This window comes from Vidua macroura, chromosome 4 (assembly GCF_024509145.1).
Source record: "Vidua macroura isolate BioBank_ID:100142 chromosome 4, ASM2450914v1, whole genome shotgun sequence".
NCBI classification, from domain to species: Eukaryota; Metazoa; Chordata; class Aves; order Passeriformes; family Viduidae; genus Vidua; species Vidua macroura.
The window spans coordinates 16,372,127-16,392,952 of record NC_071574.1 but is presented as its reverse complement, the minus strand read 5'-3'; the positions used below and the strand labels follow the sequence as shown (position 1 = coordinate 16,392,952).

The window sequence follows — 20,826 nt, the reverse complement described above, 5'->3', positions numbered from 1 at the left end:
TGCTATAGCACTCTAAAAAAGGATACATGAACAATTCAAGTCCATTGCATTGAAGAAATATCTAAATCCTTTGGCTTTATGAAGATACATTGAGTAATCTGAAAGTGATAGATAAATGAACCCACTCTTTCTGTATATAGTAGAAAAGGTGTTTTCTCCTTGCAAAATTACTGAAGTTGGTGGCAACTTTATTGCTTTAACAGATATGGCAACTGTGTAAACTGGAAGAGAACTGCACTAATCCTTTTCATAACAGCATTATTTTCATGGGCTGAAATGAAAGCAGTGGGCAAGTTCTGTGAAACAAAGTAATTTTGAGTATAATTACTGCAGCAATGAAAAAGGCAAAGAAAAAAGGGCCAAATTTGTGTAACTCTCCAGTCCTGCAGTTTATGGTGAAGCCAAGCACTGTACTTGTAGTATGTCTGTGTGATACTTGTTACTGTCACAACTGCTGTCACCATGTGCTGTTTTCTCCACCATGAAGTCTTACTGTAGGTAACACTGCCCAGGCAGGCCAGAGCTCTGCTGCAGTAGCTCTGCCAATATGAACAACTTTGGCTTACCTAAGCTTGGTGCTGAACAGCCCCGGTTTGGGACACTTTCCTTCACTTGGATCGTTTCTTCTCACCACAGCCATGGGTGATAACAGCAGAAACACACTGAAAATGCTGAGGCCATGTAAGCTGTCTGTCTTGAGAGTCACAGTAGGAGAAGGTGACTTTCAGACTTACAGTGTACTCACTGCTGGATGTCATGGCCATAGAACCTTGGAGAACTTGGGATGTATGAAATAAACACACACACACAGATTATATTTAATAATTGCTTATTTCTTTACACAAATGTTGCTGGTGTCATTTTATGAATGAAATGGCAATGAATACTTTTTACAGCGTAACGTCTACAGCTAAAAAGTGCTTGTCTTGGCAGCTGAATTCAGGCCGAGGACCCGTTTGTAATACAGCCACTTATTTCAAGAGCTCTTGGTGAACGACAAGAATGACTGTATAGATAAGCTGTTGAACCAAAAAACTATGCATTTTGACTGCTTATTTTGGATATTAAATAATTAATATAAGTAGCAACACTAACATGTTTGAAGGCACTTTTTTCTTTACTGAGGCTTAACCTTACTTTTGAGTATTTTTTGGCTTTCTTTGAAACACTAATAGCTTTTCAAGCTTGGCAAAGTTCAAACCTCACGTTCAGAGGCATTGGTCCTAAAGAGACAGAGAGACTGATGAAGTATCTGAGGTAAACAGCCATTCCAAAGGCTCTGGCTTTCCAAATTCTACCTTCAATATTGGTATTAGCAAAAGGCTAGTTTTTCAAAGCAGTGACCATTGATTAAATTAGTCATGGGAGAGGAGGTCATTGTAATAGAACTGGTATTAAACAAGAGGCTTTATAGCACCACAAATAACCTTTGGTTAATGTGTCAACTGTCTCACAGCTGATCTGCCACAGACATTTTGAAGGACAGGTTTTTCTGAGTTGTGTTGGGAATATTCCAGTTAGCAAATGCACTAAATAAAGCCTAACCTGTGCAATTTTGAAAATGTAATTAAATAGTACGCTAAGCTAATTGCTGCCCCCAAGTGGACAGAATTGTATCATAATAGTGTGACATCATCTGCCAAAGGTGGCAAAAGGATTGTTTGATTACGGTTCTTCCTGTGATCCCTGTTGTTGTTACACTTACTCAAGTCCAATTACAAAACGGAGGCGTTTCTGTCTCCTGGATAACCCTGGCTGTGGAAGGGTCCTTAGAGCTCTACTTCTGTATATAGTAACACTTGTCCATTCCAGGAAAAAAGGGATTTACTCTACAGATATTTGTTTCACAGGAAGGACTTTGAAATCCTTCAAACTGAACTACATGTTTATTGTCAATCTGATTAAACTCCATGTCCTCACTTAGAAAAAGAAATGTTTTGTATTTTTTTCCTCCTCTGTATAGATTCTGATCATCTTTCCCAGCTCTAGTACAACTTAGGACTAGAAAAAGGAATAATTGAGAGTTTTCTAAATTGTCTTTTAAGAAAGGTATGCCATATATGCTCTTAAGCATTGGTACTCTGAAATCTAGCAATTCATGTAGAGAGTCACAACTCCCAGAAGATTAATACCCAAGTGCAGAACTTCCTATTCTACAGCTTAAGAAATAAGCAAAATACTCAGGGGAGAGGTGGGATCAAATGAAACTGTACAAAAAGAGCAGAGAAAAGGGTCAGTAAAGCAGAGCAGAAGGCCTGGGTCTGGTGGAGCTGTGGGCCAGTCTTCAGGCACCAAAAACTGTCGCTCCTGCAAAGGCAAAAAGGAACTTAACATTTTACTTGAGTTGCCTTAACTGAGCAGCTGGCTGATCTCTTTGTGAATGCACAAGAGGAAATCCACATACGAGGCTCCTCCATAAATATTCTTGTCTTCTACTAGGAACTGGCGGAAAAGCATCTCCGGCTGCTCCCGCTGCTTCACTATCATCAGCTGGAAAGATAAGAGATACAGGCAGATAATTTTAGGATGTATTCAGACTAGATGGCAGTACAGTTTTCCTCTGTCTCTTAGTGGATGCTCTTGAGGTGGGGAAAACCCCCAAAACTAAAAAATCTCCACATTGCAGAAGCTGGGGAGACTAAGTGAATTGAAGAGTGCAGAATAAAAATGATTACCTTTTAAACTTGACTACCTTTGAAAATCAGTTTTGATTTGGAATAAAGCACATTTGAGATGCTTGTGCCTACAAATCATGCTGGAACTCATCTACATGCAGGAAGACTCCCGATACCTAAAAAATCTTTTACAGCCACTGGTAAGTTTTGGCAAAGCCTGAAGCATTTCTTTGAACAAGTATGAGGAATGAGTTGAATCAGAAAGCAGTTACCTTCATAGTGTGGGGCTTTTGGCTCTGGATTTGCTCCAGGATATGCTTCAGTTTCTTAGAAAATGGATTGTCCAGGTCAGGCAGGGATGTCTGTCAGAAGGAAAGCAAGTTGTTATAGTCCAGTCACATCTCTAAACAAGACTAGCTGCTGACAGTTACATTCTAAGGTACTGTGGATTTCATACTAAACCAGGAAACTCCATCTCTTCCACTAAAAAGTCTCACCTTGAGGACTCATTTTTCAGTTTAAAATAATCACTAGATGAAAATTCATCATCAGGAAAACTTAACCATTGCAAAGTGTTTTGTTCTAATTTTAGTAATACACAGTTGAAAGGACTTCAACATCTGCAACTAAGTTTAAGAAGATTAAAGAAATTGTGAAAGCTTCTGTCCTCTTAGTGTTCAGAGTGTCAAAGTGTTAAGTTTTATGTAACTTAAAGCAATTCTGTTGTCTAAACACCTTCTGCTGGTCACCTGTTCTTGCTTTTAAGGCTGAAGGATGAATAAAGACCTCACTTGTTTCTCTGATTAGCATCTAGCCTTGCTAAATCCTCAATTCTTAGTTTGCATCTACTCACGGCCTCGGTGCTGATGTGTGTGAAGGACGGCACGTTGAAAAGCCCCTGGATGAGCTCTGGGGACACACTGGCTCCCAGCCACAGGAACATGCTCAGCCCATTGGCTAGCAGGAAGGCCCCTCCCTCAGAGAGGCGCTCCTCAGAGCAGCGGACAGCGGCTGGGACCGCATCACTCTTCAGATCCAGGCTATGCTGTGGGGCAAAAGACACAAGAGCCGTGGAATTGATTTGAAAAGTAACAAATCAAAGGCTTGGTACATCGTAGTGGTTCCTTTCCAGGTAAGAGGGGTTAGAAATTAAAGTGAAAAAACCACCACTGACTCACAATTGGCAGCAGCAGGGGGTAGAAGAAGAGCTGTGTGTCAGCCACCCCCATGGCCATGACCAGCTGACGGTGGAAAGCCCTCTTGTCGGTCGGGATTTCGGGCCTGCCAGCCAGCACACAGCTCTTCAAAAGGCAGTTAATGTACACGGGCAGCACCTTCATCGTGTCTGGCAGGATCAGCTGAGAAAACAACACATTTAAAAAGAATTCAACAGAAATTATTTGCTCTATAAGCTGTAGTTGCTGTCTTGGCTGCTGTCATCTCCCTGTAACACTGTTAATTTTTGGGGCACTCTCTGGAGAATTAAGGAGAGAAATAGTGTTCCACAGTAAGTGACCCTGGTTTTTGACATATTTGGTCCTCACCAAAAATGAACAGTTCACTGCCCAGGCTTGTGGTTACTGGCAACACCTCTGGGATGGAAAAGCCTGAGTCCTTCTTTGAGTTGAATCACTAAAATGTGACTGAATAAATTAAATGGAAACAAATCAGTCAGTCTGCTTAGTGAAAAATTAGAATATTGCAACCATTTATAACAACATAAGAATTAAAAATGAAAGCTTTGTGAGTCCCTGCATAATTCCAGCAGGAAGAAAAGGGCTAGCTGAGCTCCTTTGTGTGACTACAGGCGTCAGTGGCATTGCCTTTTGTTCCAGAACAACAGCTTCTCTGTGCTCTAAGTGCCACCACTGCTGACGTTTCAGGGTGGTTGTGCACTTGTGGTAAAGCCTGAGTGGGTAGGACTGGGTGTGGGTTTTACCTGGCTGACAGCTGCTGGGCTGGCACAGTTCTTCTTGTAGCAGGCCAGCATGTGAGCAGTCTGATTCATCAGGTTGTCCCTGACTGTCTTCAGGGGCTGGCTCAGAATAGCTTTAAAAGCTACAAGCACAGAATAAAAGTGTGTGTTAAAAAAGACACTCTCTCAAAGCATCTTTGTCTGCTGCTAGTTTCTGATTTTACACACCTGAGGGCTGAGGCTGCTTTTCAGTCTCTTCTACAGACATCCAAAACCCCCACCAAACCCCCAACACTGTGGCAGGATGTCCATTGCCACTTACTGTACCTGCCCAGTTCTGTGTATTACACAAGCATTACTTTTATGGCAGTTTGTCTAAAATAGGTAAATATTAGTCTTTTCAATTTCATAATACTTCAGGAATTGCTCAGGCATGGAGCAGCAACTTATAAAAAATTATTTCCCACTAAGTAATCACTTCAGTCCCCTTTCCTTCCCCTTCATCCATGCCAAAGTAGAAAAGGAAACAAAACTGGTCTGTTGCAGTACCTGACTTAGCAAAGAAGTTGATAAGTGCATCAGTCTCACAAGTCCTGTAGATATCAGCTAACTGGGAGCTGCAATTCAAACCTATGTTGTGTATGCGGATTCGCCTCTGCCCGCTCATCGAAGTGTACAGGACAGCACACTGCAACAGAGGCACAAAGTGTCACCACGGAGCCAACTTCTCTGTACACAAAAGGCACATGACACCTTCTGCAGCCAGGGCAGCCTGGCAGTGCTGCTGGCAACTGTAGCACCAGCATACCTGTGGTTCTTAGGGACATCTATCAGACAATTTTATAAGTTACTCATCTTAACATAATAAAAAGTCCTACAGTCCCTAGAGGGGGAAGTGAGGTTTAGCAATAGAGTTGCTCCTGAATAGAGAGATCACAAGGAATGCCACAGCAATAACAATTGCCATGTAAGTAGCAATGAATCTCTTACTCCACATAAACTTATTTACAGTGAAATAGAAAAAAATGAACAGCTGATGAGGTCTCAGTGAGTATTTAGAAAGGATTTGGGTACCCCTGAATAGAACATGCAGCACAGATATAGGGGAACACACTTTTTACTAGTGGTGTTATGGCACAAGAGCCTGTGCAAGTTGTGCCTTGTTCCCACCACTCCTACACCATCACTTCGCTGCTCTGGCTCTAGAAGGTCTTGCTCACCATTTTATGGTATACATGAATGTGGGTTTTTTACCTGAATTAAGGCCCCAGTGTCTTCATTCAGTTTGTCATCATGTTTGAACTCCACTGTCACTGCTTTGTCACAGTCAACCGCTGCCATCTCCACATCCGTGGTGTTGTTCATGTAAATGGCCCCAAAGAATTCTGTAGCCCTGAAGCCTGCAGCCAGATTCAAACAGAACATTTCATTTTAAAATGGCAAATTAAATTGAGATCACTTACTGAAGCAGGAGCCATTTCTCCTCAGGGCTTTACAGCCTCAGGAGTCCCAACAACTGTCCTTGCTGATGGCATTTGTGAGAGCTGGAGAAAGGGAAAAGCTGTGACTTGGGACACCCAGAGCTCCTGCACTGCTGGCTTGGCCTCTGAGTGTATCCCTTTCTCTAATACTTGCATTTGAGCTAAGACTGAATGAAAGAAGCTGGATAGCCATAGGAATGTCATTTGAGTACGAAAATGAAGGCACACGTCAGTATCCAACACCTTTTTATACAATCTCCTTGCAGTCAATGGTGTGTGCAGAGTGAGCAGAAGCCTTTCCCAGACTTGAAAATCAGTTATTAAGGAGGCATATACAGGAAGTACATGTGTGTGTGTACATATATATGTACATAAGTAACAATATATACACACAGCCATGGATTTCATCAGTCTATTAAATTAATTTTCAAGAGGTACATAATGACATTAAACCAGCCTGATCTTGAGTTGCACGGCACTACATTATTTAAAGTTCATTCCCATGGGTCCTATTACCTGTACTTGTCCGAACCCTCATTGTTGCATCAAATCCCATCTTTTTTTGGACATCCTTCCTGAGGTCACTTAAGAACTGGGAGCTGTCGGTATCAAGCTGCAAACACAAAGCAGAAGGTTCAGAGGTTCAACACCAAAGGGCAGCAGCACAGCAGTGCCCCAACATCCCCTCCCATGATCCCTATCTCCCCACAGCAAATCTGCTCACAGCTCTTGAGTCCTTTAAAAAGTATTTCAAATGTGATTGTTGTTATCAGAATCAGGTATATACAAGTGTCCACCACTCACCACCAGGCCTGAACATTAACTGGGCATTCCTGCACTTGACCTTTCAGCAAAATTTTAGGATGCCAACCAGCTTATTACTACTTCAAGATCCAAACTTGAGCTTAACCTGCCATTGTTAAATTTTAATTTTATCCCCTGGAATTGATAACCAGGTTTTCCAGATTTGCTCTGCTTTAAGCTAAGTGTCCAAGCATACACTGAAATGAGATGAAAAACAACAGCAACACCCCAGCTGTTACTATCTGAAAGGCAGCAAACCTGCTCCACTAACCTGGAAATTGTTGTACTTGTACAGTGTTCCACCAGTGTACATTGTGACAAGGCCCATGGAGGCTACATCCATGTACTGATTTGGGAAGAGGAACAAATTCACACAGCAGCCATTGGCCACACAATCCTTGGCCAAGGCCTCATAATTTCCCTGTGGCTGGAAGAGGGTCTGCACAGGAATAAAAAATACAAGTGCCATTATATTACATATTAATCACAACTCAAAGGGCCAGATGAAGACAAAAGGATGAAGTGGAAGTTTGAAGTGAGGCATGGCTATCATCAAAAACATGCTTCCCCTGCCCATGGATACAGGGAACACCTCAGTATGTTCTTGGAGAACCCATCAGTACAGAGGCATCATATAACCAAATGCTTCTGTGTGAAAGAAAATAGATTAAAAAGGATCAATGCCTTATTAGAGACATGCAGTGTAACAGTAGTCCCCTCCTTGCTCAGAGCAGAAAATACCTTTTCCTTATCTGTATTGAGCAGTTTTTTGTCATCTCTGTTTTTCAGCTTCCCTGGTGCTTCCACAGTTGGCAGAGAAGAGTGGAAGATGAACAATTTCCCAGCACATTCTGCAGCCTGTTCCAAAGACACCACATTGGCACGTTTATTACTGCAGGGTTTATTACACACACTGGGGGGCTCAGAGAACAGTGAGCACTTCCTGCGAGCTCCTCAGGGGTCAGGAATTCATCTCCAGGCTCACAACCTGATGGAATAAGCCCCCAAACAAACAGGGGCTTTTCTCCAAGGAAGTAGCCGTCCAGCACACAGGTTTACTGGCTGAGGCATTCCAACAGCACTTTCTCCAGAGGCAAAAGGAGGAACTCCTCTCTTGGAGACTTCCCAATTGGACAAAAGCATTATGCAATAGGCATCAAAATACAAATACTCAGATTGGATCAAATTATAAGGAAATGCAGTTGAACAGAAAAATTCAGTTCAGGCACACTGGTGTTCCATACATTTTTATAAATGGCTGACAATTCCATCCCTGTAGCAGGTTACAAATTGAAATCTACACTGCCAGATGCAGGCACAAATCAGAAATCAGAAATCACCATGTTCACAGGACATTCTACCTTTCAAAATAAGCTGTGGCATTCTGGCAAAACCAGAAGTCTCTCTGCTACAGCAGAAACACAACTGAAGGCAGCACCTGACTTTTAAAATGGCTGAAATTTCACCCCTGATATTTCAAGAACAGTTACTTTTGATCATCAATGACAATTTCTTTGAAGAAGACTTCTGCTGAAGTCTGAAAGACTTTCCAAACACCTGTTTGTCCTGATATGCATCAGGAATTAGTGTTACTGGCTTGACAAATTTCTAAAATGTATGTATTTTTAACACAATTCATTTATTCTTTTTAGACAAGAACTGTTTTCTTGAGCAAAGGTATTCGCAGATGAATACCTTTTCTTCAGAGAGAAAAACCTTACAAATTATAACTTAAAAATCCTGAGCTAAATAAAACGTTTAATTAAGAGCTACTTTCTTTTATAGCCATCATCAAAGGAAATTTACAATTATGGCCCTTATATTTGTTTCATAGAAGTCAAATATTAGGAAAAAGCATTCAGATGTGCTTTGCACACATACCTGCTGATAATATGAATAAATAAAAAGAAAGCAGGTATTAAATCAATATAGAAAAAACATATTTGAAAAATGTTCATTTTTGTTTTGACAAATTTATGTACTTGAAGTTCATGCTTTATTCATACAAAGCTTCCAAATCAACCATTTTAAAGCATCACTGGCTGTGCTCTGCCCCTAAAATCTTGTGGCAAACCAGGGTGGTGTGCATTTAACTGGCAATGCTCCACGGGAATGTCAGCACTTCAGGGGATGTCCCAGACATACGGAAAGCAACTGGGGAGCTCCTCAGTCTGTGGATTCCCTGCCAGCTGTATCCAAGCTGGAAGATTGTCAGTTAAATGGAAACCCTCCAGCCACGGCCTGATTTGGTCACACAGAGAGTTATAAATATCCTGTTTTGCACAACAAGTTTTGCAGAAGCAAGAGAATAACCAGAGTAAAGTCTGTTGTTATTATTATACTGACTTTCCTGCTCTTCACACATGCTAGATACCCAGAAAGAAAAAACCGGATACCAAACTGTGCAAACCCAAGTGTTTCGATTTGTTCTGCTGTGGTAACTAAACGTGTCTTTATTTCTCTTAAATGCTGAACAAGAAACTGCTCCTCATCTTCTCCTAAACATCCCTCCTACATGGAATAGACTCTGGGGACTGGTTTCCCTCAATAACAATATCTGGGAACAGATGTTATGCTTGTCAGTTCTTACTCTGACTACGGCCATTGGAAGGTACTGTTAGAATAATGGAACATTAGTGCTGGAAACAATCACAGACCTTTTTCCCCCTAATTTTCCATTGTGATGGGACTGGCTTTTAGTAAACCTGATTTCAAGCTGCATCTCTGACAGACAGGAATGTTCTAACCTTTAGTGCCTCCATGCCAGCCTGGATAACTGGAGCAAAGATGGTCTCACTCTCGTTAGTGTCTGCAAACAATTCTGGAATCTGGTCCAACAAGCTATAAAAGAGAAAGGATCGATGTCTCAACTGGTCAGTGTAAGGTAATCCCCAAACACACCTTATCTTCACACAGGAAGATGTTGATAATGAAAATTCATAGTGCAAAAAATAATACAAATTTTCCTTGTTCAATTTCTTAGGATCCAAGCCAGAATAAAAGAAAATTTTTATTTCTGTGAGATGCATTGTTTCAAAGCTTGTAATCTAAAGGAACATGCAATAAATAAAAAAATAGCTAACCATTAAGTAGTTCTGGTGTGCTCTAAGGACTTCAGAGTCTTTAGATCATATACAGAGGCACATCATGCGCATTGCAAGAGCAAAATCACAACATGGCTCAGAGCCTCACCCCTCTCCCAGCTTTGAGGCAGCATAGCTGCCAGTTTACACCTGGCCTACATAACCTTTCCAGTTTGGCATCGGAAGGCTTGTGGCTATTGCTTTTTCTTTGCCTCAGAGAAGCAAACACAGGGCTTGAAGATCTCCTGGCTTCTGAAGTATTTCAATAGATACCAGTATGCCCCCAAACCCAGCTGACTAAAAGGCATAACGCACATCATAAGCATTCACATCTTACTCTCATGAAGTATAACTGTACTTTACTTGGTAACAACTGATCGGGATTCCTCAAAGTCAACAAGGAAGCCATCCAGCAAAGGAACAAAAACTTCTGCCACATCTGTGACCACCATCATCTGAGGCTGAGCTAAGCTGCTTTTTAAATTGAAGAAGTGGAGGACCTTGTTATAAGTGACAAAACCAACTCGAATTGCTGAGGATTCTTCTTGCTCTTCTCTGTAAGAAAAACAAAACCCAAATGGCTATTATTCTGAAATCCTGATCATGCAATAAAAGCATCCCTTTGACATGCAACACTGCTCTCTGATCATTATCTGTACTGGGAACAACAAAGCAAACAACAATCAAGCAGCTGTAACGGCCTCAATCTTTGCCTTAGGTAAAATTCAAACACCCAATAAAATCAACTGCTCTGTCGTTTACTCTTTATAAAAAGGTATACATCAACCCTATCAATGGTGCATCCCATTCAAACAGTCAAAAATCCCAAAGATAAAGAATAAACCATGCTGATATCATAACATGGCAAAGAAAAGAACAGCACAATTAGTTATGGAGCTTGCTGAGGACCAAGTGCTATTCAATTTCTATACATACAGCATTTTGCTACTTCAAAGATAAGCATCCCAGTCCCAAAAGTGTTACACACCAGGTGTTGGGACCTTTATTCCAGGTATTGCTCTTACCAGTGTCAGTCTGCACTGCCCCACTTCCATCAAGTTCTATCATTGTTTTAAGGGTTAGCTTTAAGCAGCTAACTGTCTCTGTTAGAGCTCACATTCTAGTTATTTTTGAAGACTCACAAGGAGAAACCTGACTCAGATGCACAGAAATGCACTAAAATACTTTTTGTTTTTTATTTTTAATTATGTATCTAAAAATCATAATTGCACAACTCATTACTCTGGTCTTCTGAACTTATAAGCACATTTCTACAAACACATTCCTCAGTATTTCTCAAAATACAGTCAGGGAGAGGGTTCTTGTTTGGAACACAGGTTTGAAAACATCTACTCTAAAATTTTCTAAAATTTCAGCAATTCTTTTTCTGCACAGATTTCTTTGGTACCCCAAGTCCTTCCTCTCAAAGATACGAGCTCAAGGTGAATTCCGTGCAGTGGGCTTTTCCCTCATGTGGGAACAGCAGAATATTTCTACAGGTGTCTTTGCCCAACAACAGAAAATGAACACACAGTGACCTTTGTATCTAAGCAATACAGTAAAATTTTCACCACAGATTTTGGTGGAATGCCTTATGTTTGTCTTCTTTTAAATTAATATTGTTTAAGCCAACAGAAAAATCTGAGGAAACGGAAGGGCCTGGCTTTCTTTTTTTAATTGGTTTTTTCAGTAGACATGAAAACTTTGGCCCAAATTATTTCACAACAAGTCTCTCAGAGTGCTGGTGGAAAGGATGAGTATGTGTCTTTTTTGATATGGATACACTTGCTTTCATTCCTCCTCTACTTGCCCTATTCAAGTTTCCAAACTGCCAAATGCTTTTTTGTTACTCCACTCATGCCTCTTATTCTCTTCACAGTCATGACCAATCCTGATGGAAAACTCTGAGATATGTCCAGGATAATAACAAACACTTGTGTCTCCAGTGTAATTTTCAGTGAAAAACTACTTGAGAGATGGCCTTACATAGGCCATGATAAAATAAACCCCCACCCTGGATCGGAATTTCTTTCCGGTGCAGGGATCCCAGAAGGCCATAAGAAAAAAGATTTTTAACATATCCCATATTTTCCCAAGGATGTCTTCTCTCACCCTTCCTCACACTGCTCTCTCCATTTCTTAAGTCTGTTCTCCCTCTGCAAACACTGTTATTTAGAAAGCATTTTCTTTTTCTTTTTTTTAATATGCCTTTATATGTAGACAAGAAACATCCTGTCTACTTCATTTTCAGTCTTTCACTGCTCCCACTTTCCCTACGTGTCTGTGTTATTTAAACTCTATTGAAAGCTACACGAATACACTAAAATTTACACCAAAATACGCTAAAATAATACAGTATCAATAATATTGATGAGAAGTAACACTACTGCTGTGTGTTTCATGCTCACAAAGCACACATGCTCTATTTCATAAAATTGCTGCTGCCTAGAAGATTTGTTCTCTCAGAACAAACCAAGACAGAAAAGTCTCACAGCACAGCAAGAAGCCTTAGAAGTTTTGCTAATTAACAGTAAGAGCTAAAGATAAAAGCCACCAGCACTGTGGCTTTAGAGAAACTGGCTACTCCAGAGTATTCTGGTTTGGGTGTTTCCCTGTTTAATTCAATGAGAAAAGCAGGGCTCCAGTGAACACAACTGCCGCCAGTGAAGCAGAAGCTATGAGCTGTGACTGAGCTGATAACACCACTAGAGTTCACTGCAAGAAAGGAAAAGAATACAAGCTCCATGTGCAGTAACCTGGCAGATTCTTTCTGCTCATACAGTAAGCCCAGACATTCAAGTGTAACAATTGCCAGCAGTGTTAAGAATTAACATTTGGTCACTGTCACTCAAGAAACTCCTGTTCTGGAAATTTTGACATTTTCCATAGCTTGGTTTTGCCTTTCAACATGCAAAGCTGCATGAGAAGTGCAGCGCAGTGAGTCAAGCCAAGTACACTAATGCCTCTTTACCTTGGAAGTTTATCTAGTAGAATCTTCAGTTCATCACATATGAGTTTCACTAGGCCACTCTTTATGTTTCTGTATGATACATCAATCATGAAGATAAAAGCTGGTGGTTTAGGAGGCTTCTTGTCCTACACGGAAAAAAAAAGACCATTAACAGGGACCATTAGGCAGTGTCCTGTTACGAGGAAAAAAATTTTAAGGTGGTACCATAAGGCAATGCAAATACAGTGTTCAGTTGTTTGAAAAAGGCTGTGAATTGTAAATAGTAACTACTGCAGAGAGCTGACATGTACTGGGTAAAGTCCAGCCCTGGAATAGAACACTATCACTGCAAAACAGCATCTTAATGGAATAAAATATCTAAAGGGTAACAGTTCATTAGGTAAGATGAAGTATCTTTTTTCTGCTGGAACTCAAGTGTTTTAAAAAAATTGTGTTTTGGCTTTTTCTGTACCCCTGCTTTCCTTGGGGAGTTCCTCTTATCCACAGTGTAAGTGGCACAAAAATCATGCATACACTACTGACACAAGTTTCTGTAAGTATGAAAAAGTAAGAGGAAGGTTTGTTTAAAAAAAGAGTAATGCCAAGAGATATACCTAGAAAGTTGATACAAAATGAAGAGAGCAAGAGTAAACATCACACTCCCTAAAACAGGTTTTCTTAAGTCCCATTAAATGAGTAGTAGTCATTATTTGGTGTCAAATTCAGGACAGCTTTCTCATTACAGATTCGCTTCCTTCATATAGAGTTCTGACCTCTTAAATTATACTTGTTAAACTAAACCCTAGAAAAATTCCAGTTAAGAAAAATTAATCTAACCCTTGAATGATAACTTATCCCTAGTCCCTGGCAAACTTTAAACTAAACTGAACATTATACTCTTGATCTCACTCATTTGACTCATGCAAATCAGGATTAATTCCAGTGAACCAAAACCAGGCAGTCTTTTTCAAAAGTGTTCTGTTTACTGTACTTGGATGCTTGTTTCAGAAACTGCACCAAAAACTGCTTCTAAACTCTTGTATCAGATCAGCATTTAGAAAGAATCTCTAAGTTCTGACAAATATATGGTAGAAACAAGGACTTGTGCTCTCACCACATCCGCTTAGCAGGAGTGCAATAATGCAAACCAGCTGGGATTTGTTAACATTCTTTGTAGCTGTTCATCTTTGTCATTTGATAAGCACAAAAGGAAATGACTTCTCAGTTCTGGTCTTGTACTGGATTTATAAAAGAAGGGAACCTCTGCAACTTGGAGCCAAATTAATAGTGAATTACAAAATAATGCTACATTTAATGACTTAGCATTTCCAGTGCAGAGTATTATTTTGTAAGAGATTTCTTTTTTGTAACATTGCAGTAAGTCTGCAGATCCATCTTTGTAGCAAGCAGGCAGACCAGATTGGATGACTTGTAGAGGAAACTCCCTGGTTTAAGATATGTGGCAGAAGTTGAGGCTTCAGAATTTGGTGGAGCTTCACTGGATGTACACTGAATGTCTCACACTTTCTGCAACATCTCACTGCAATTCTCTCCTGCTTTGGGGTTTAACCCAGGTTTCAATCAAGTCTTACAGGTTAACTCAGAGATCTCACTGGATTTTGGAGCAGTACTCTAATGAGCAAGCAGAAAGAAATTTTTCATTTTCTTCATACCAGTAATAATTTGATGGTCTGAAGAAGATACTGGCAGTTACTTCAAGATTTTGTAGGACCCAGTTGCCTTTTCTAACCTTATGATGGCCTCAGCTCTACTCACAGGAAAAAAAATCTGCCAGATTCCAGCAAGAACAGAAAAATATGTCCGTGCTGCGGTCAGATGAAGTCACACTTGCAGTTTTGTAAAATGAGCTGAAGTTTGAAAAGATTAAGTAATTTATGCTTTCAGAAGTATCAAAGAGTTCTGTAATAAAACCAACTACAAATATTTAGAGTAACATGAGTGGGCTCTGGATTGAGTTTTTCAGTGAGTTGATATTAGAAGAGAGAACCAATTCCACTGTAACTTACTGGTCAGAATCCTAAGAAGACTCTTGCCAGGAACAGATTCCAAGGTCAAATTGCCTTGCTAAGGTTTCGGGTATTAGGAAGGCAATTTAGGCACATGTTGGTCTTCAAAATCAGTAGAAGACATACATCTAAAACACAACAATGCACCAGAATTCTAAAGCTATCCCCTGAACAGTGCAACATGCTGGGTAGGACCAAACACGTCTCACTTAAAGACTGGTGATCCATGATTTTGCTGCACTGCTTGTTGTTCTTACTTGCTTCTATAGTGTTCTGCAGCACAAAAGAACAAACCCTTGTATTCTCCACGCCTATCCATATTTCCGAGAATGTTCCTGGAAACTGATATGCAGCTTACAAGTGCATTTACTCTGAGGAGCTTGTTTGTTTTGCCATAACACTGTACACTGGCTTGCACACTGGCAGTACTCACTCGGCAATAATCCAAAGTAGCCACGTATTCATAAGATCCCAGGGACAGCTCAGGCCTTTCATAGTGGTCTATCCGTCGGCCCACGTGGTCCAGGTATTGAAAAAAGAATGGGGGGACTACAAGCCAACACAAGAGCAGGAAAAAACATTTAAAACTGAGGAAAGAGAGGAACAACACAACAAATCCTCTCAGCAGATGCGATATACTCCAAAGCAGTAAGAAATCAAGTGGGTTTGCACCAACAATTTACACAGAGCCAGTCTTATGGTTCCTCAATTAATATGTATTCAGAATGCTACATTTTTGCCTGTAGAAGTCCATGTGTGTGTGAGTGAGGGGAATATCAACCTAGTTTCTTAGCCATTTTTAGTCCTTAGCAATGATTTTTTTTTTTGGTAAGTGCTTTCTGACTAAGACACTGTAGTAATACCAGCATGATTTAAAATGATACTGCAACTTAAATGTCTTTCTTAAAGTGCTCCCAGTGCATCTTAATTTCCCTTTATGAGAGTTTAAATTGTTAACAAATGATGAAATTTATTATCTGCTATGCCTGCACAAACATTAGAGCTCCAGGCAGCAAAGATGTTGGAGGGAGTCTGACAAGATTCACGTTTCAGAGTTGAAAAGATTACTGTATTAGGGAAAGCACCATACCCCTGTGATCCTGCTGAGGAAATCCAGCTTGATACAAATGTCTAGAAGGGCTAGTTCTGGCAAAGATTTGGGATTTTGCCAGGAGCACAAGAACAGTTATGAGTCACATGCAGCACACTTGAACAAATATGGCATGGTATCTTCTGTGAAAACCAACACTTGTCACAGTAAGATTAATAGATTATTTAACCATTGCACCCACAGTCATGCACAGGAAGAAGCTAACATGGGTCTAAATATTTGCTTCTTGCTGTAAATTTTCATTTCTTAAAGAAATTTATGTTTTCTTTCAGCACAAAAATTGCTTTCAATTAACAACACAAGCAGTTCTGTATCCCGTGTTGTCACAAATTTTTTTAAAATAAAGTTTTGATCATACCAGACTGGACTTCATGAGTCAGCATTATTTTTCATGCATTTTTTTAAACTGTACTGAACAAATGTTTCCCTCTACTATTCTTGGGAATTGATTTTTTTTTTTTAAATTTGTGAAATAAGCCTAGTTACTGCATTTCCCTAAACTATTTCTTATTAAATCAGCAATTTTAGAGATACAGTTTCTTTTTAGTCTTACGGAATTGATATGAATCCCAGATTAGAGAAACACCACTTACCATCATTTATACAGTTACAAAATCCACACTGGTACCTCCTGCCACCTTCAATGAACTGCATGAAGGGACACATGTAAGCTTTGCAGCGGTTGCACCGGATGGGGCCAGTCTCCCCATGGTTTACGAGATAAAGAGGCGTCTATGGAGGAAGAGGTACAGAGAGAGAGCAATGTAAATGTGAAACCAAGGAGAGCTACAAAGAGTTAATTCAGATTGAACTCATTAGAGACCACCTGATTAAGAGATCATTTATTGTTCAGCACTCACACAAAAGCTGTTGAGCCCCAGACATCCCCTCAGGGGCTAAATTCACAAGTTCATGGGCTGTATTCTGATGTTTATCAGAAAAAGAATAAGAATTCAGACCAAAACCCCACAACTGAGCTTTTCAAGCACTGGAAGTTTAGAGCTCCAGGCTGATTTTCTCCAGCAAAGGGTAATTTTTAGAGTTCACGAAGAAAAATCTGTTGGGAGTCAGGTCTTTTGGCTTCTGTCAGATGGAACTTTTCCTGAAGAAACCTACAGCTGCCTGTCAATTGCAAAAGGGTATTTGCTGAGAAAGCCCTTAATATTTTGTCCTAAATGCTGCCTCCTGTGCTGCCTTGTTACATGCTACACTCCAGTTTAAATGATGTCAGGGTCACCAGCTAGAGGGGGACATTTAGGAGAAATGCTAATATTTATGAAGGAAAGTATGTACAGCAAACAAGTACAGTACCTCAAGCACTTGTCAGTTTAATTACATTGACCACGCTCGCTTACAGCCCCTGCCAAAACCCACAGCTAAGGGAAGACATTCTCCAGATGCCTCTTTCCATAAAAACTGCAGCAAGTGAAAGATTCCTCTGATTATTCTTAGAGTTAGAAAAGTCATACTTGAAATCACTACAGAAATTGAAGTTTCCTAAATTATTTGTGAAACATTAATTTTTATTTTTTTTTCTTACTCCCTTCATTCCCAGCTAAAAGTCTCAAAAGGCAGGAATAAGAAATGTCCAGAGTTTGGACACAGCAGATCCCTACAAGAAGAAAAATACTGACAATGCCTTTCAATGCTAAATCACACTAGCACATTCTCTCTCTCTCTCTTTTTTTAATAACTATTCTGTCTCTTCTTAAGGAATGGGTGTATTTCATGACACACCTTATTATACACTTTCTTTTATACACTTTATTTTTATACACTTTATTTTTTACTGCTGGATAAGGATGCATTTTGTCAGAGTAAGTTTTTACTGCATGGGTTTTAAGTCTCCCTCCTGCTCCACTGAGATATTCTTTTACTTTGTGTTCTTTCCTTTACGCAAATTGAGTTTAACCCAAATTAACCAATAATGCCAGCTGGCAAATATCAGGGTCATTTTTCAGACATGAAAGCCTTGGCCATGAAACTTGCTCATCAGCTACAATGGCTTAATAAGGTTTAAAAGTTCTGGGTTTTGTTCATTACTTGGCAATTTTCTGATTCTCATTCTGCTATATTAGTTTAATGAGACCTGGATTTGGTTTGCAGTTAATATTATCATAACATCTGACCTGGTAGGGGAAAAAAACAAGACTAAACCAATTCCTGATGCATTTATACACATCGATGCAGTAACTTTTAAGCTTGGTTTGATACATTTAATATTTAATACCCAAGGAGACTTACTTCCCAAAAAGGTCTACATTTGATATATCAGAATTAAGACTTTTACATAAAAGGCATAAACAGGAACAATTAAAAAATAAACACCATGAAGTTCAGAGCCCAAGTATCTACATTCTTACACACATGTAATAAATTACCTGCTTGAAGACAAAAAATTAGGAGCAAAAAAAATAACCAAGAAATAAGCCAACTAAAAATGTACGTGACAGAATTAAGGAGTTTGTCTAACAAAAAAAAAATTTTATAGTAGCCCTATTTGTCTCCTTACTAATTCATTAATTGGAATTTTTAGAAAATAAATGAAATTTACATCTTAGTGTTTTCTTTAACACTTCAGAACAATACATCAATAATTCAAACATTTAATGGAAAAGCTATCTGTGTGATAACTACAGAAGAACTCAGACCAAAAGCATCCAAAATCCACTTCTTGATGAGAACAACACAGTTATGAAAGAAACTTCATCTCCAAAGAGGTGCCTTCCAGTGCATTGCACTGTAGAGCCCAACATCCCACCACCCCATCAAGAGAAAGGAGTTCCTATTTCAGTGTGCAAACTGCTATTGCACTTCCAAACATCAAACTGATTTCTGTCATAGTAAAATAACTTTTAAAATAAAGTGGATTTCTGTGGGAATGTATAAAGGTAAGTAATACTGTGCTTGCAAAAAGTCCTGAGTTTAAATTAAGGGTACATAAAAGCAGAAGAGGAAAAAAAAAAAAAAAGTCATACTGAATGGGAAAGTCTTGTTTGATGTGCTCCACTCTCTGTAGATGTCACTGTACACCAGAAGAAAAAGCAGAGAGGTCTCTTTATGTTCCCATCGAAATCAGTGGCAAACTCTCATAGGAGCAGGGGAATGGGGTAAAATTGAATAATAGTTTTTTAAATTTGGGAGGTTTTGGTTTTTGTTTGTGTTTTTTTAAGTACATGCAATACTCCTGTTTCTTTTGTGTTTCCACCTACAAAGTATCAGCATTTCCTTTCTCTCTTGTCTCAGAAAGAATCAGTTTGGCTGGGTGGCACAACATTGTAATTTTAGGTTAAAGCAAAGGAGGATTGGGGAGAAGATGGAAAGTGCTGCAAGGGATCTGCACAAACTTTAATTTCTCTGGAACCTTAAGGCCCCACTGAAGTGCAAGCTCTGAGAGTTGATCTGATAAACCATAACTTAACCCCAAATATAGCTGAAATAAGACGAGTTTTATTTTGGAAATATTTCAGCAAGACTATCTCTCAGGAGTCAGAAAAATATCACAAAGCAACAGACAAACGTTGGTGGCACAGCTCCAAGATAAAACACATCCATAAAAATTTCCAAAGGGACTTGAACCTGCATTTTAAAGTTTGAGAAAGCTGAATTTCTATTGCTTGCTATGAGAATGAAGTCCTGACACGCTCCTGAAGGTGATGCCTGCAAACTATCACCATATTCTTATTGCAGGATCTGGACCACAGCTGCAAATTATAAGTGTAGGAGTAAGGACTGTGCTAAAGCTCCAGATCATCATGGCACATCTCTGGGAAAGCACTGTAAAGAGAAAAATCCTAAGTGAGAGATGCTCTTAAGAACAAGAGAGGCACATATAGATACTGAAGAAAATGACCCATTTCTCAGACAACAAAATAAACAGAGCAGTGTCTCTATCACACCCTTACAGTGTAAGCAGTGCTTCTAGAGTTGTTACTGACAGTTAAGATTGATGAAAATCTAGTCACTAAAATATTCCTATGAAAATTTCAAGATATTCTATACAACATAACTTTCTAATGAACAAAGGAGAAGGCTTTGTCCAAGCATGGCACCGTTGCCCCATGAAAATGTTGTGCTTAATTAGTACAGTAAAAAGATGACAAAAAACTTCACTGGATAATCAAAGACAATTCTGAAATATAACACTGATGTTTTTGGAAAAAAACTAGGTCATGAATCAAAGTGTCTCTGTTTCCTAGCACTGTTGAAGGGGTTTGTTTTCTTTTTTTCTATCATCATAGATTGCTTTTGAGAAAGATTAACCAGTCTACAAATAATCCCTTGGTTTTGACTTGCTTTACTGATTCACATTAAAACGTCAAGAAAGCATTTCCCTTTGTGATGTTCCCACTGCCTTTTATCAGAAGCCATTCCCTCTGAAGGCAGGAGTTATTTTGCCTGTTCTTTGTTTTCAGATGTTGAACATGCTCAGCCTCCTCAGCTGATGACTCAGGCCAATTTGGACTATCTCATCTGCAAGGTTCACAACAGGTTCAACTATTTTCCATATCACACTTCTTTTCCATTGATTTCCTTGTTTGCTTGCAAGACTGCAGCAAGGCTAAAGCATCCCCCATGTGATGCAGGGTCTCCTGGCTCTAGCCTGGTTTTCACAGACCACATAAAAATGCCAAAAGCATGTTCAAACCTCCTTGCTCAAAGCCCCTCCAGGCCCAAGCTGCACATTCCTCTGCATACACAGCACTGCAAAACACACCATGGCATGGGAGCTGAATTTCAAGTGGACCCTGCACACGGGATATGAGCCAGTATGTAGGAAAAAAACCAGAAAACTATTTATCAGCTTCTGTGTATCATACCTCAACCTATCCCTGAAATC

The 20,826-nt window shown here is 39.6% G+C and overlaps 1 protein-coding gene across 4 annotated transcripts in view; it reads right to left on the bottom strand.

Annotated features, from left to right (window-relative positions):
• Positions 1 to 812: 812 nt before the first annotated feature.
• SEC24D (SEC24 homolog D, COPII coat complex component) overlaps positions 813 to 20,826 on the bottom strand; it is a 41,886-nt gene continuing 21,872 nt past the window's right edge. For 3 of the 4 annotated variants that reach the window (XM_053976293.1, XM_053976292.1, XM_053976291.1), the window contains exons 9-24: positions 16,580 to 16,718; positions 15,309 to 15,424; positions 12,870 to 12,994; positions 10,262 to 10,453; positions 9,563 to 9,656; positions 7,557 to 7,673; positions 7,087 to 7,254; positions 6,528 to 6,624; positions 5,785 to 5,930; positions 5,080 to 5,218; positions 4,555 to 4,673; positions 3,794 to 3,973; positions 3,469 to 3,660; positions 2,888 to 2,977; positions 2,405 to 2,490; positions 813 to 2,307 (exon numbers count right to left, since the gene is read on the bottom strand). In XM_053976293.1, coding sequence (XP_053832268.1) covers positions 2,181 to 2,307; positions 2,405 to 2,490; positions 2,888 to 2,977; positions 3,469 to 3,660; positions 3,794 to 3,973; positions 4,555 to 4,673; positions 5,080 to 5,218; positions 5,785 to 5,930; positions 6,528 to 6,624; positions 7,087 to 7,254; positions 7,557 to 7,673; positions 9,563 to 9,656; positions 10,262 to 10,453; positions 12,870 to 12,994; positions 15,309 to 15,424; positions 16,580 to 16,718 — 2,127 coding nt within the window. In that variant the 3' untranslated portion in view covers positions 813 to 2,180. Of the gene's footprint in view, positions 2,491 to 2,887; positions 2,978 to 3,468; positions 3,661 to 3,793; positions 3,974 to 4,554; positions 4,674 to 5,079; positions 5,219 to 5,784; positions 5,931 to 6,527; positions 6,625 to 7,086; positions 7,255 to 7,556; positions 7,674 to 9,562; positions 9,657 to 10,261; positions 10,454 to 12,869; positions 12,995 to 15,308; positions 15,425 to 16,579; positions 16,719 to 20,826 lie in introns of all 4 variants that reach the window. The other variant, XM_053976294.1, reaches the window with a different exon arrangement.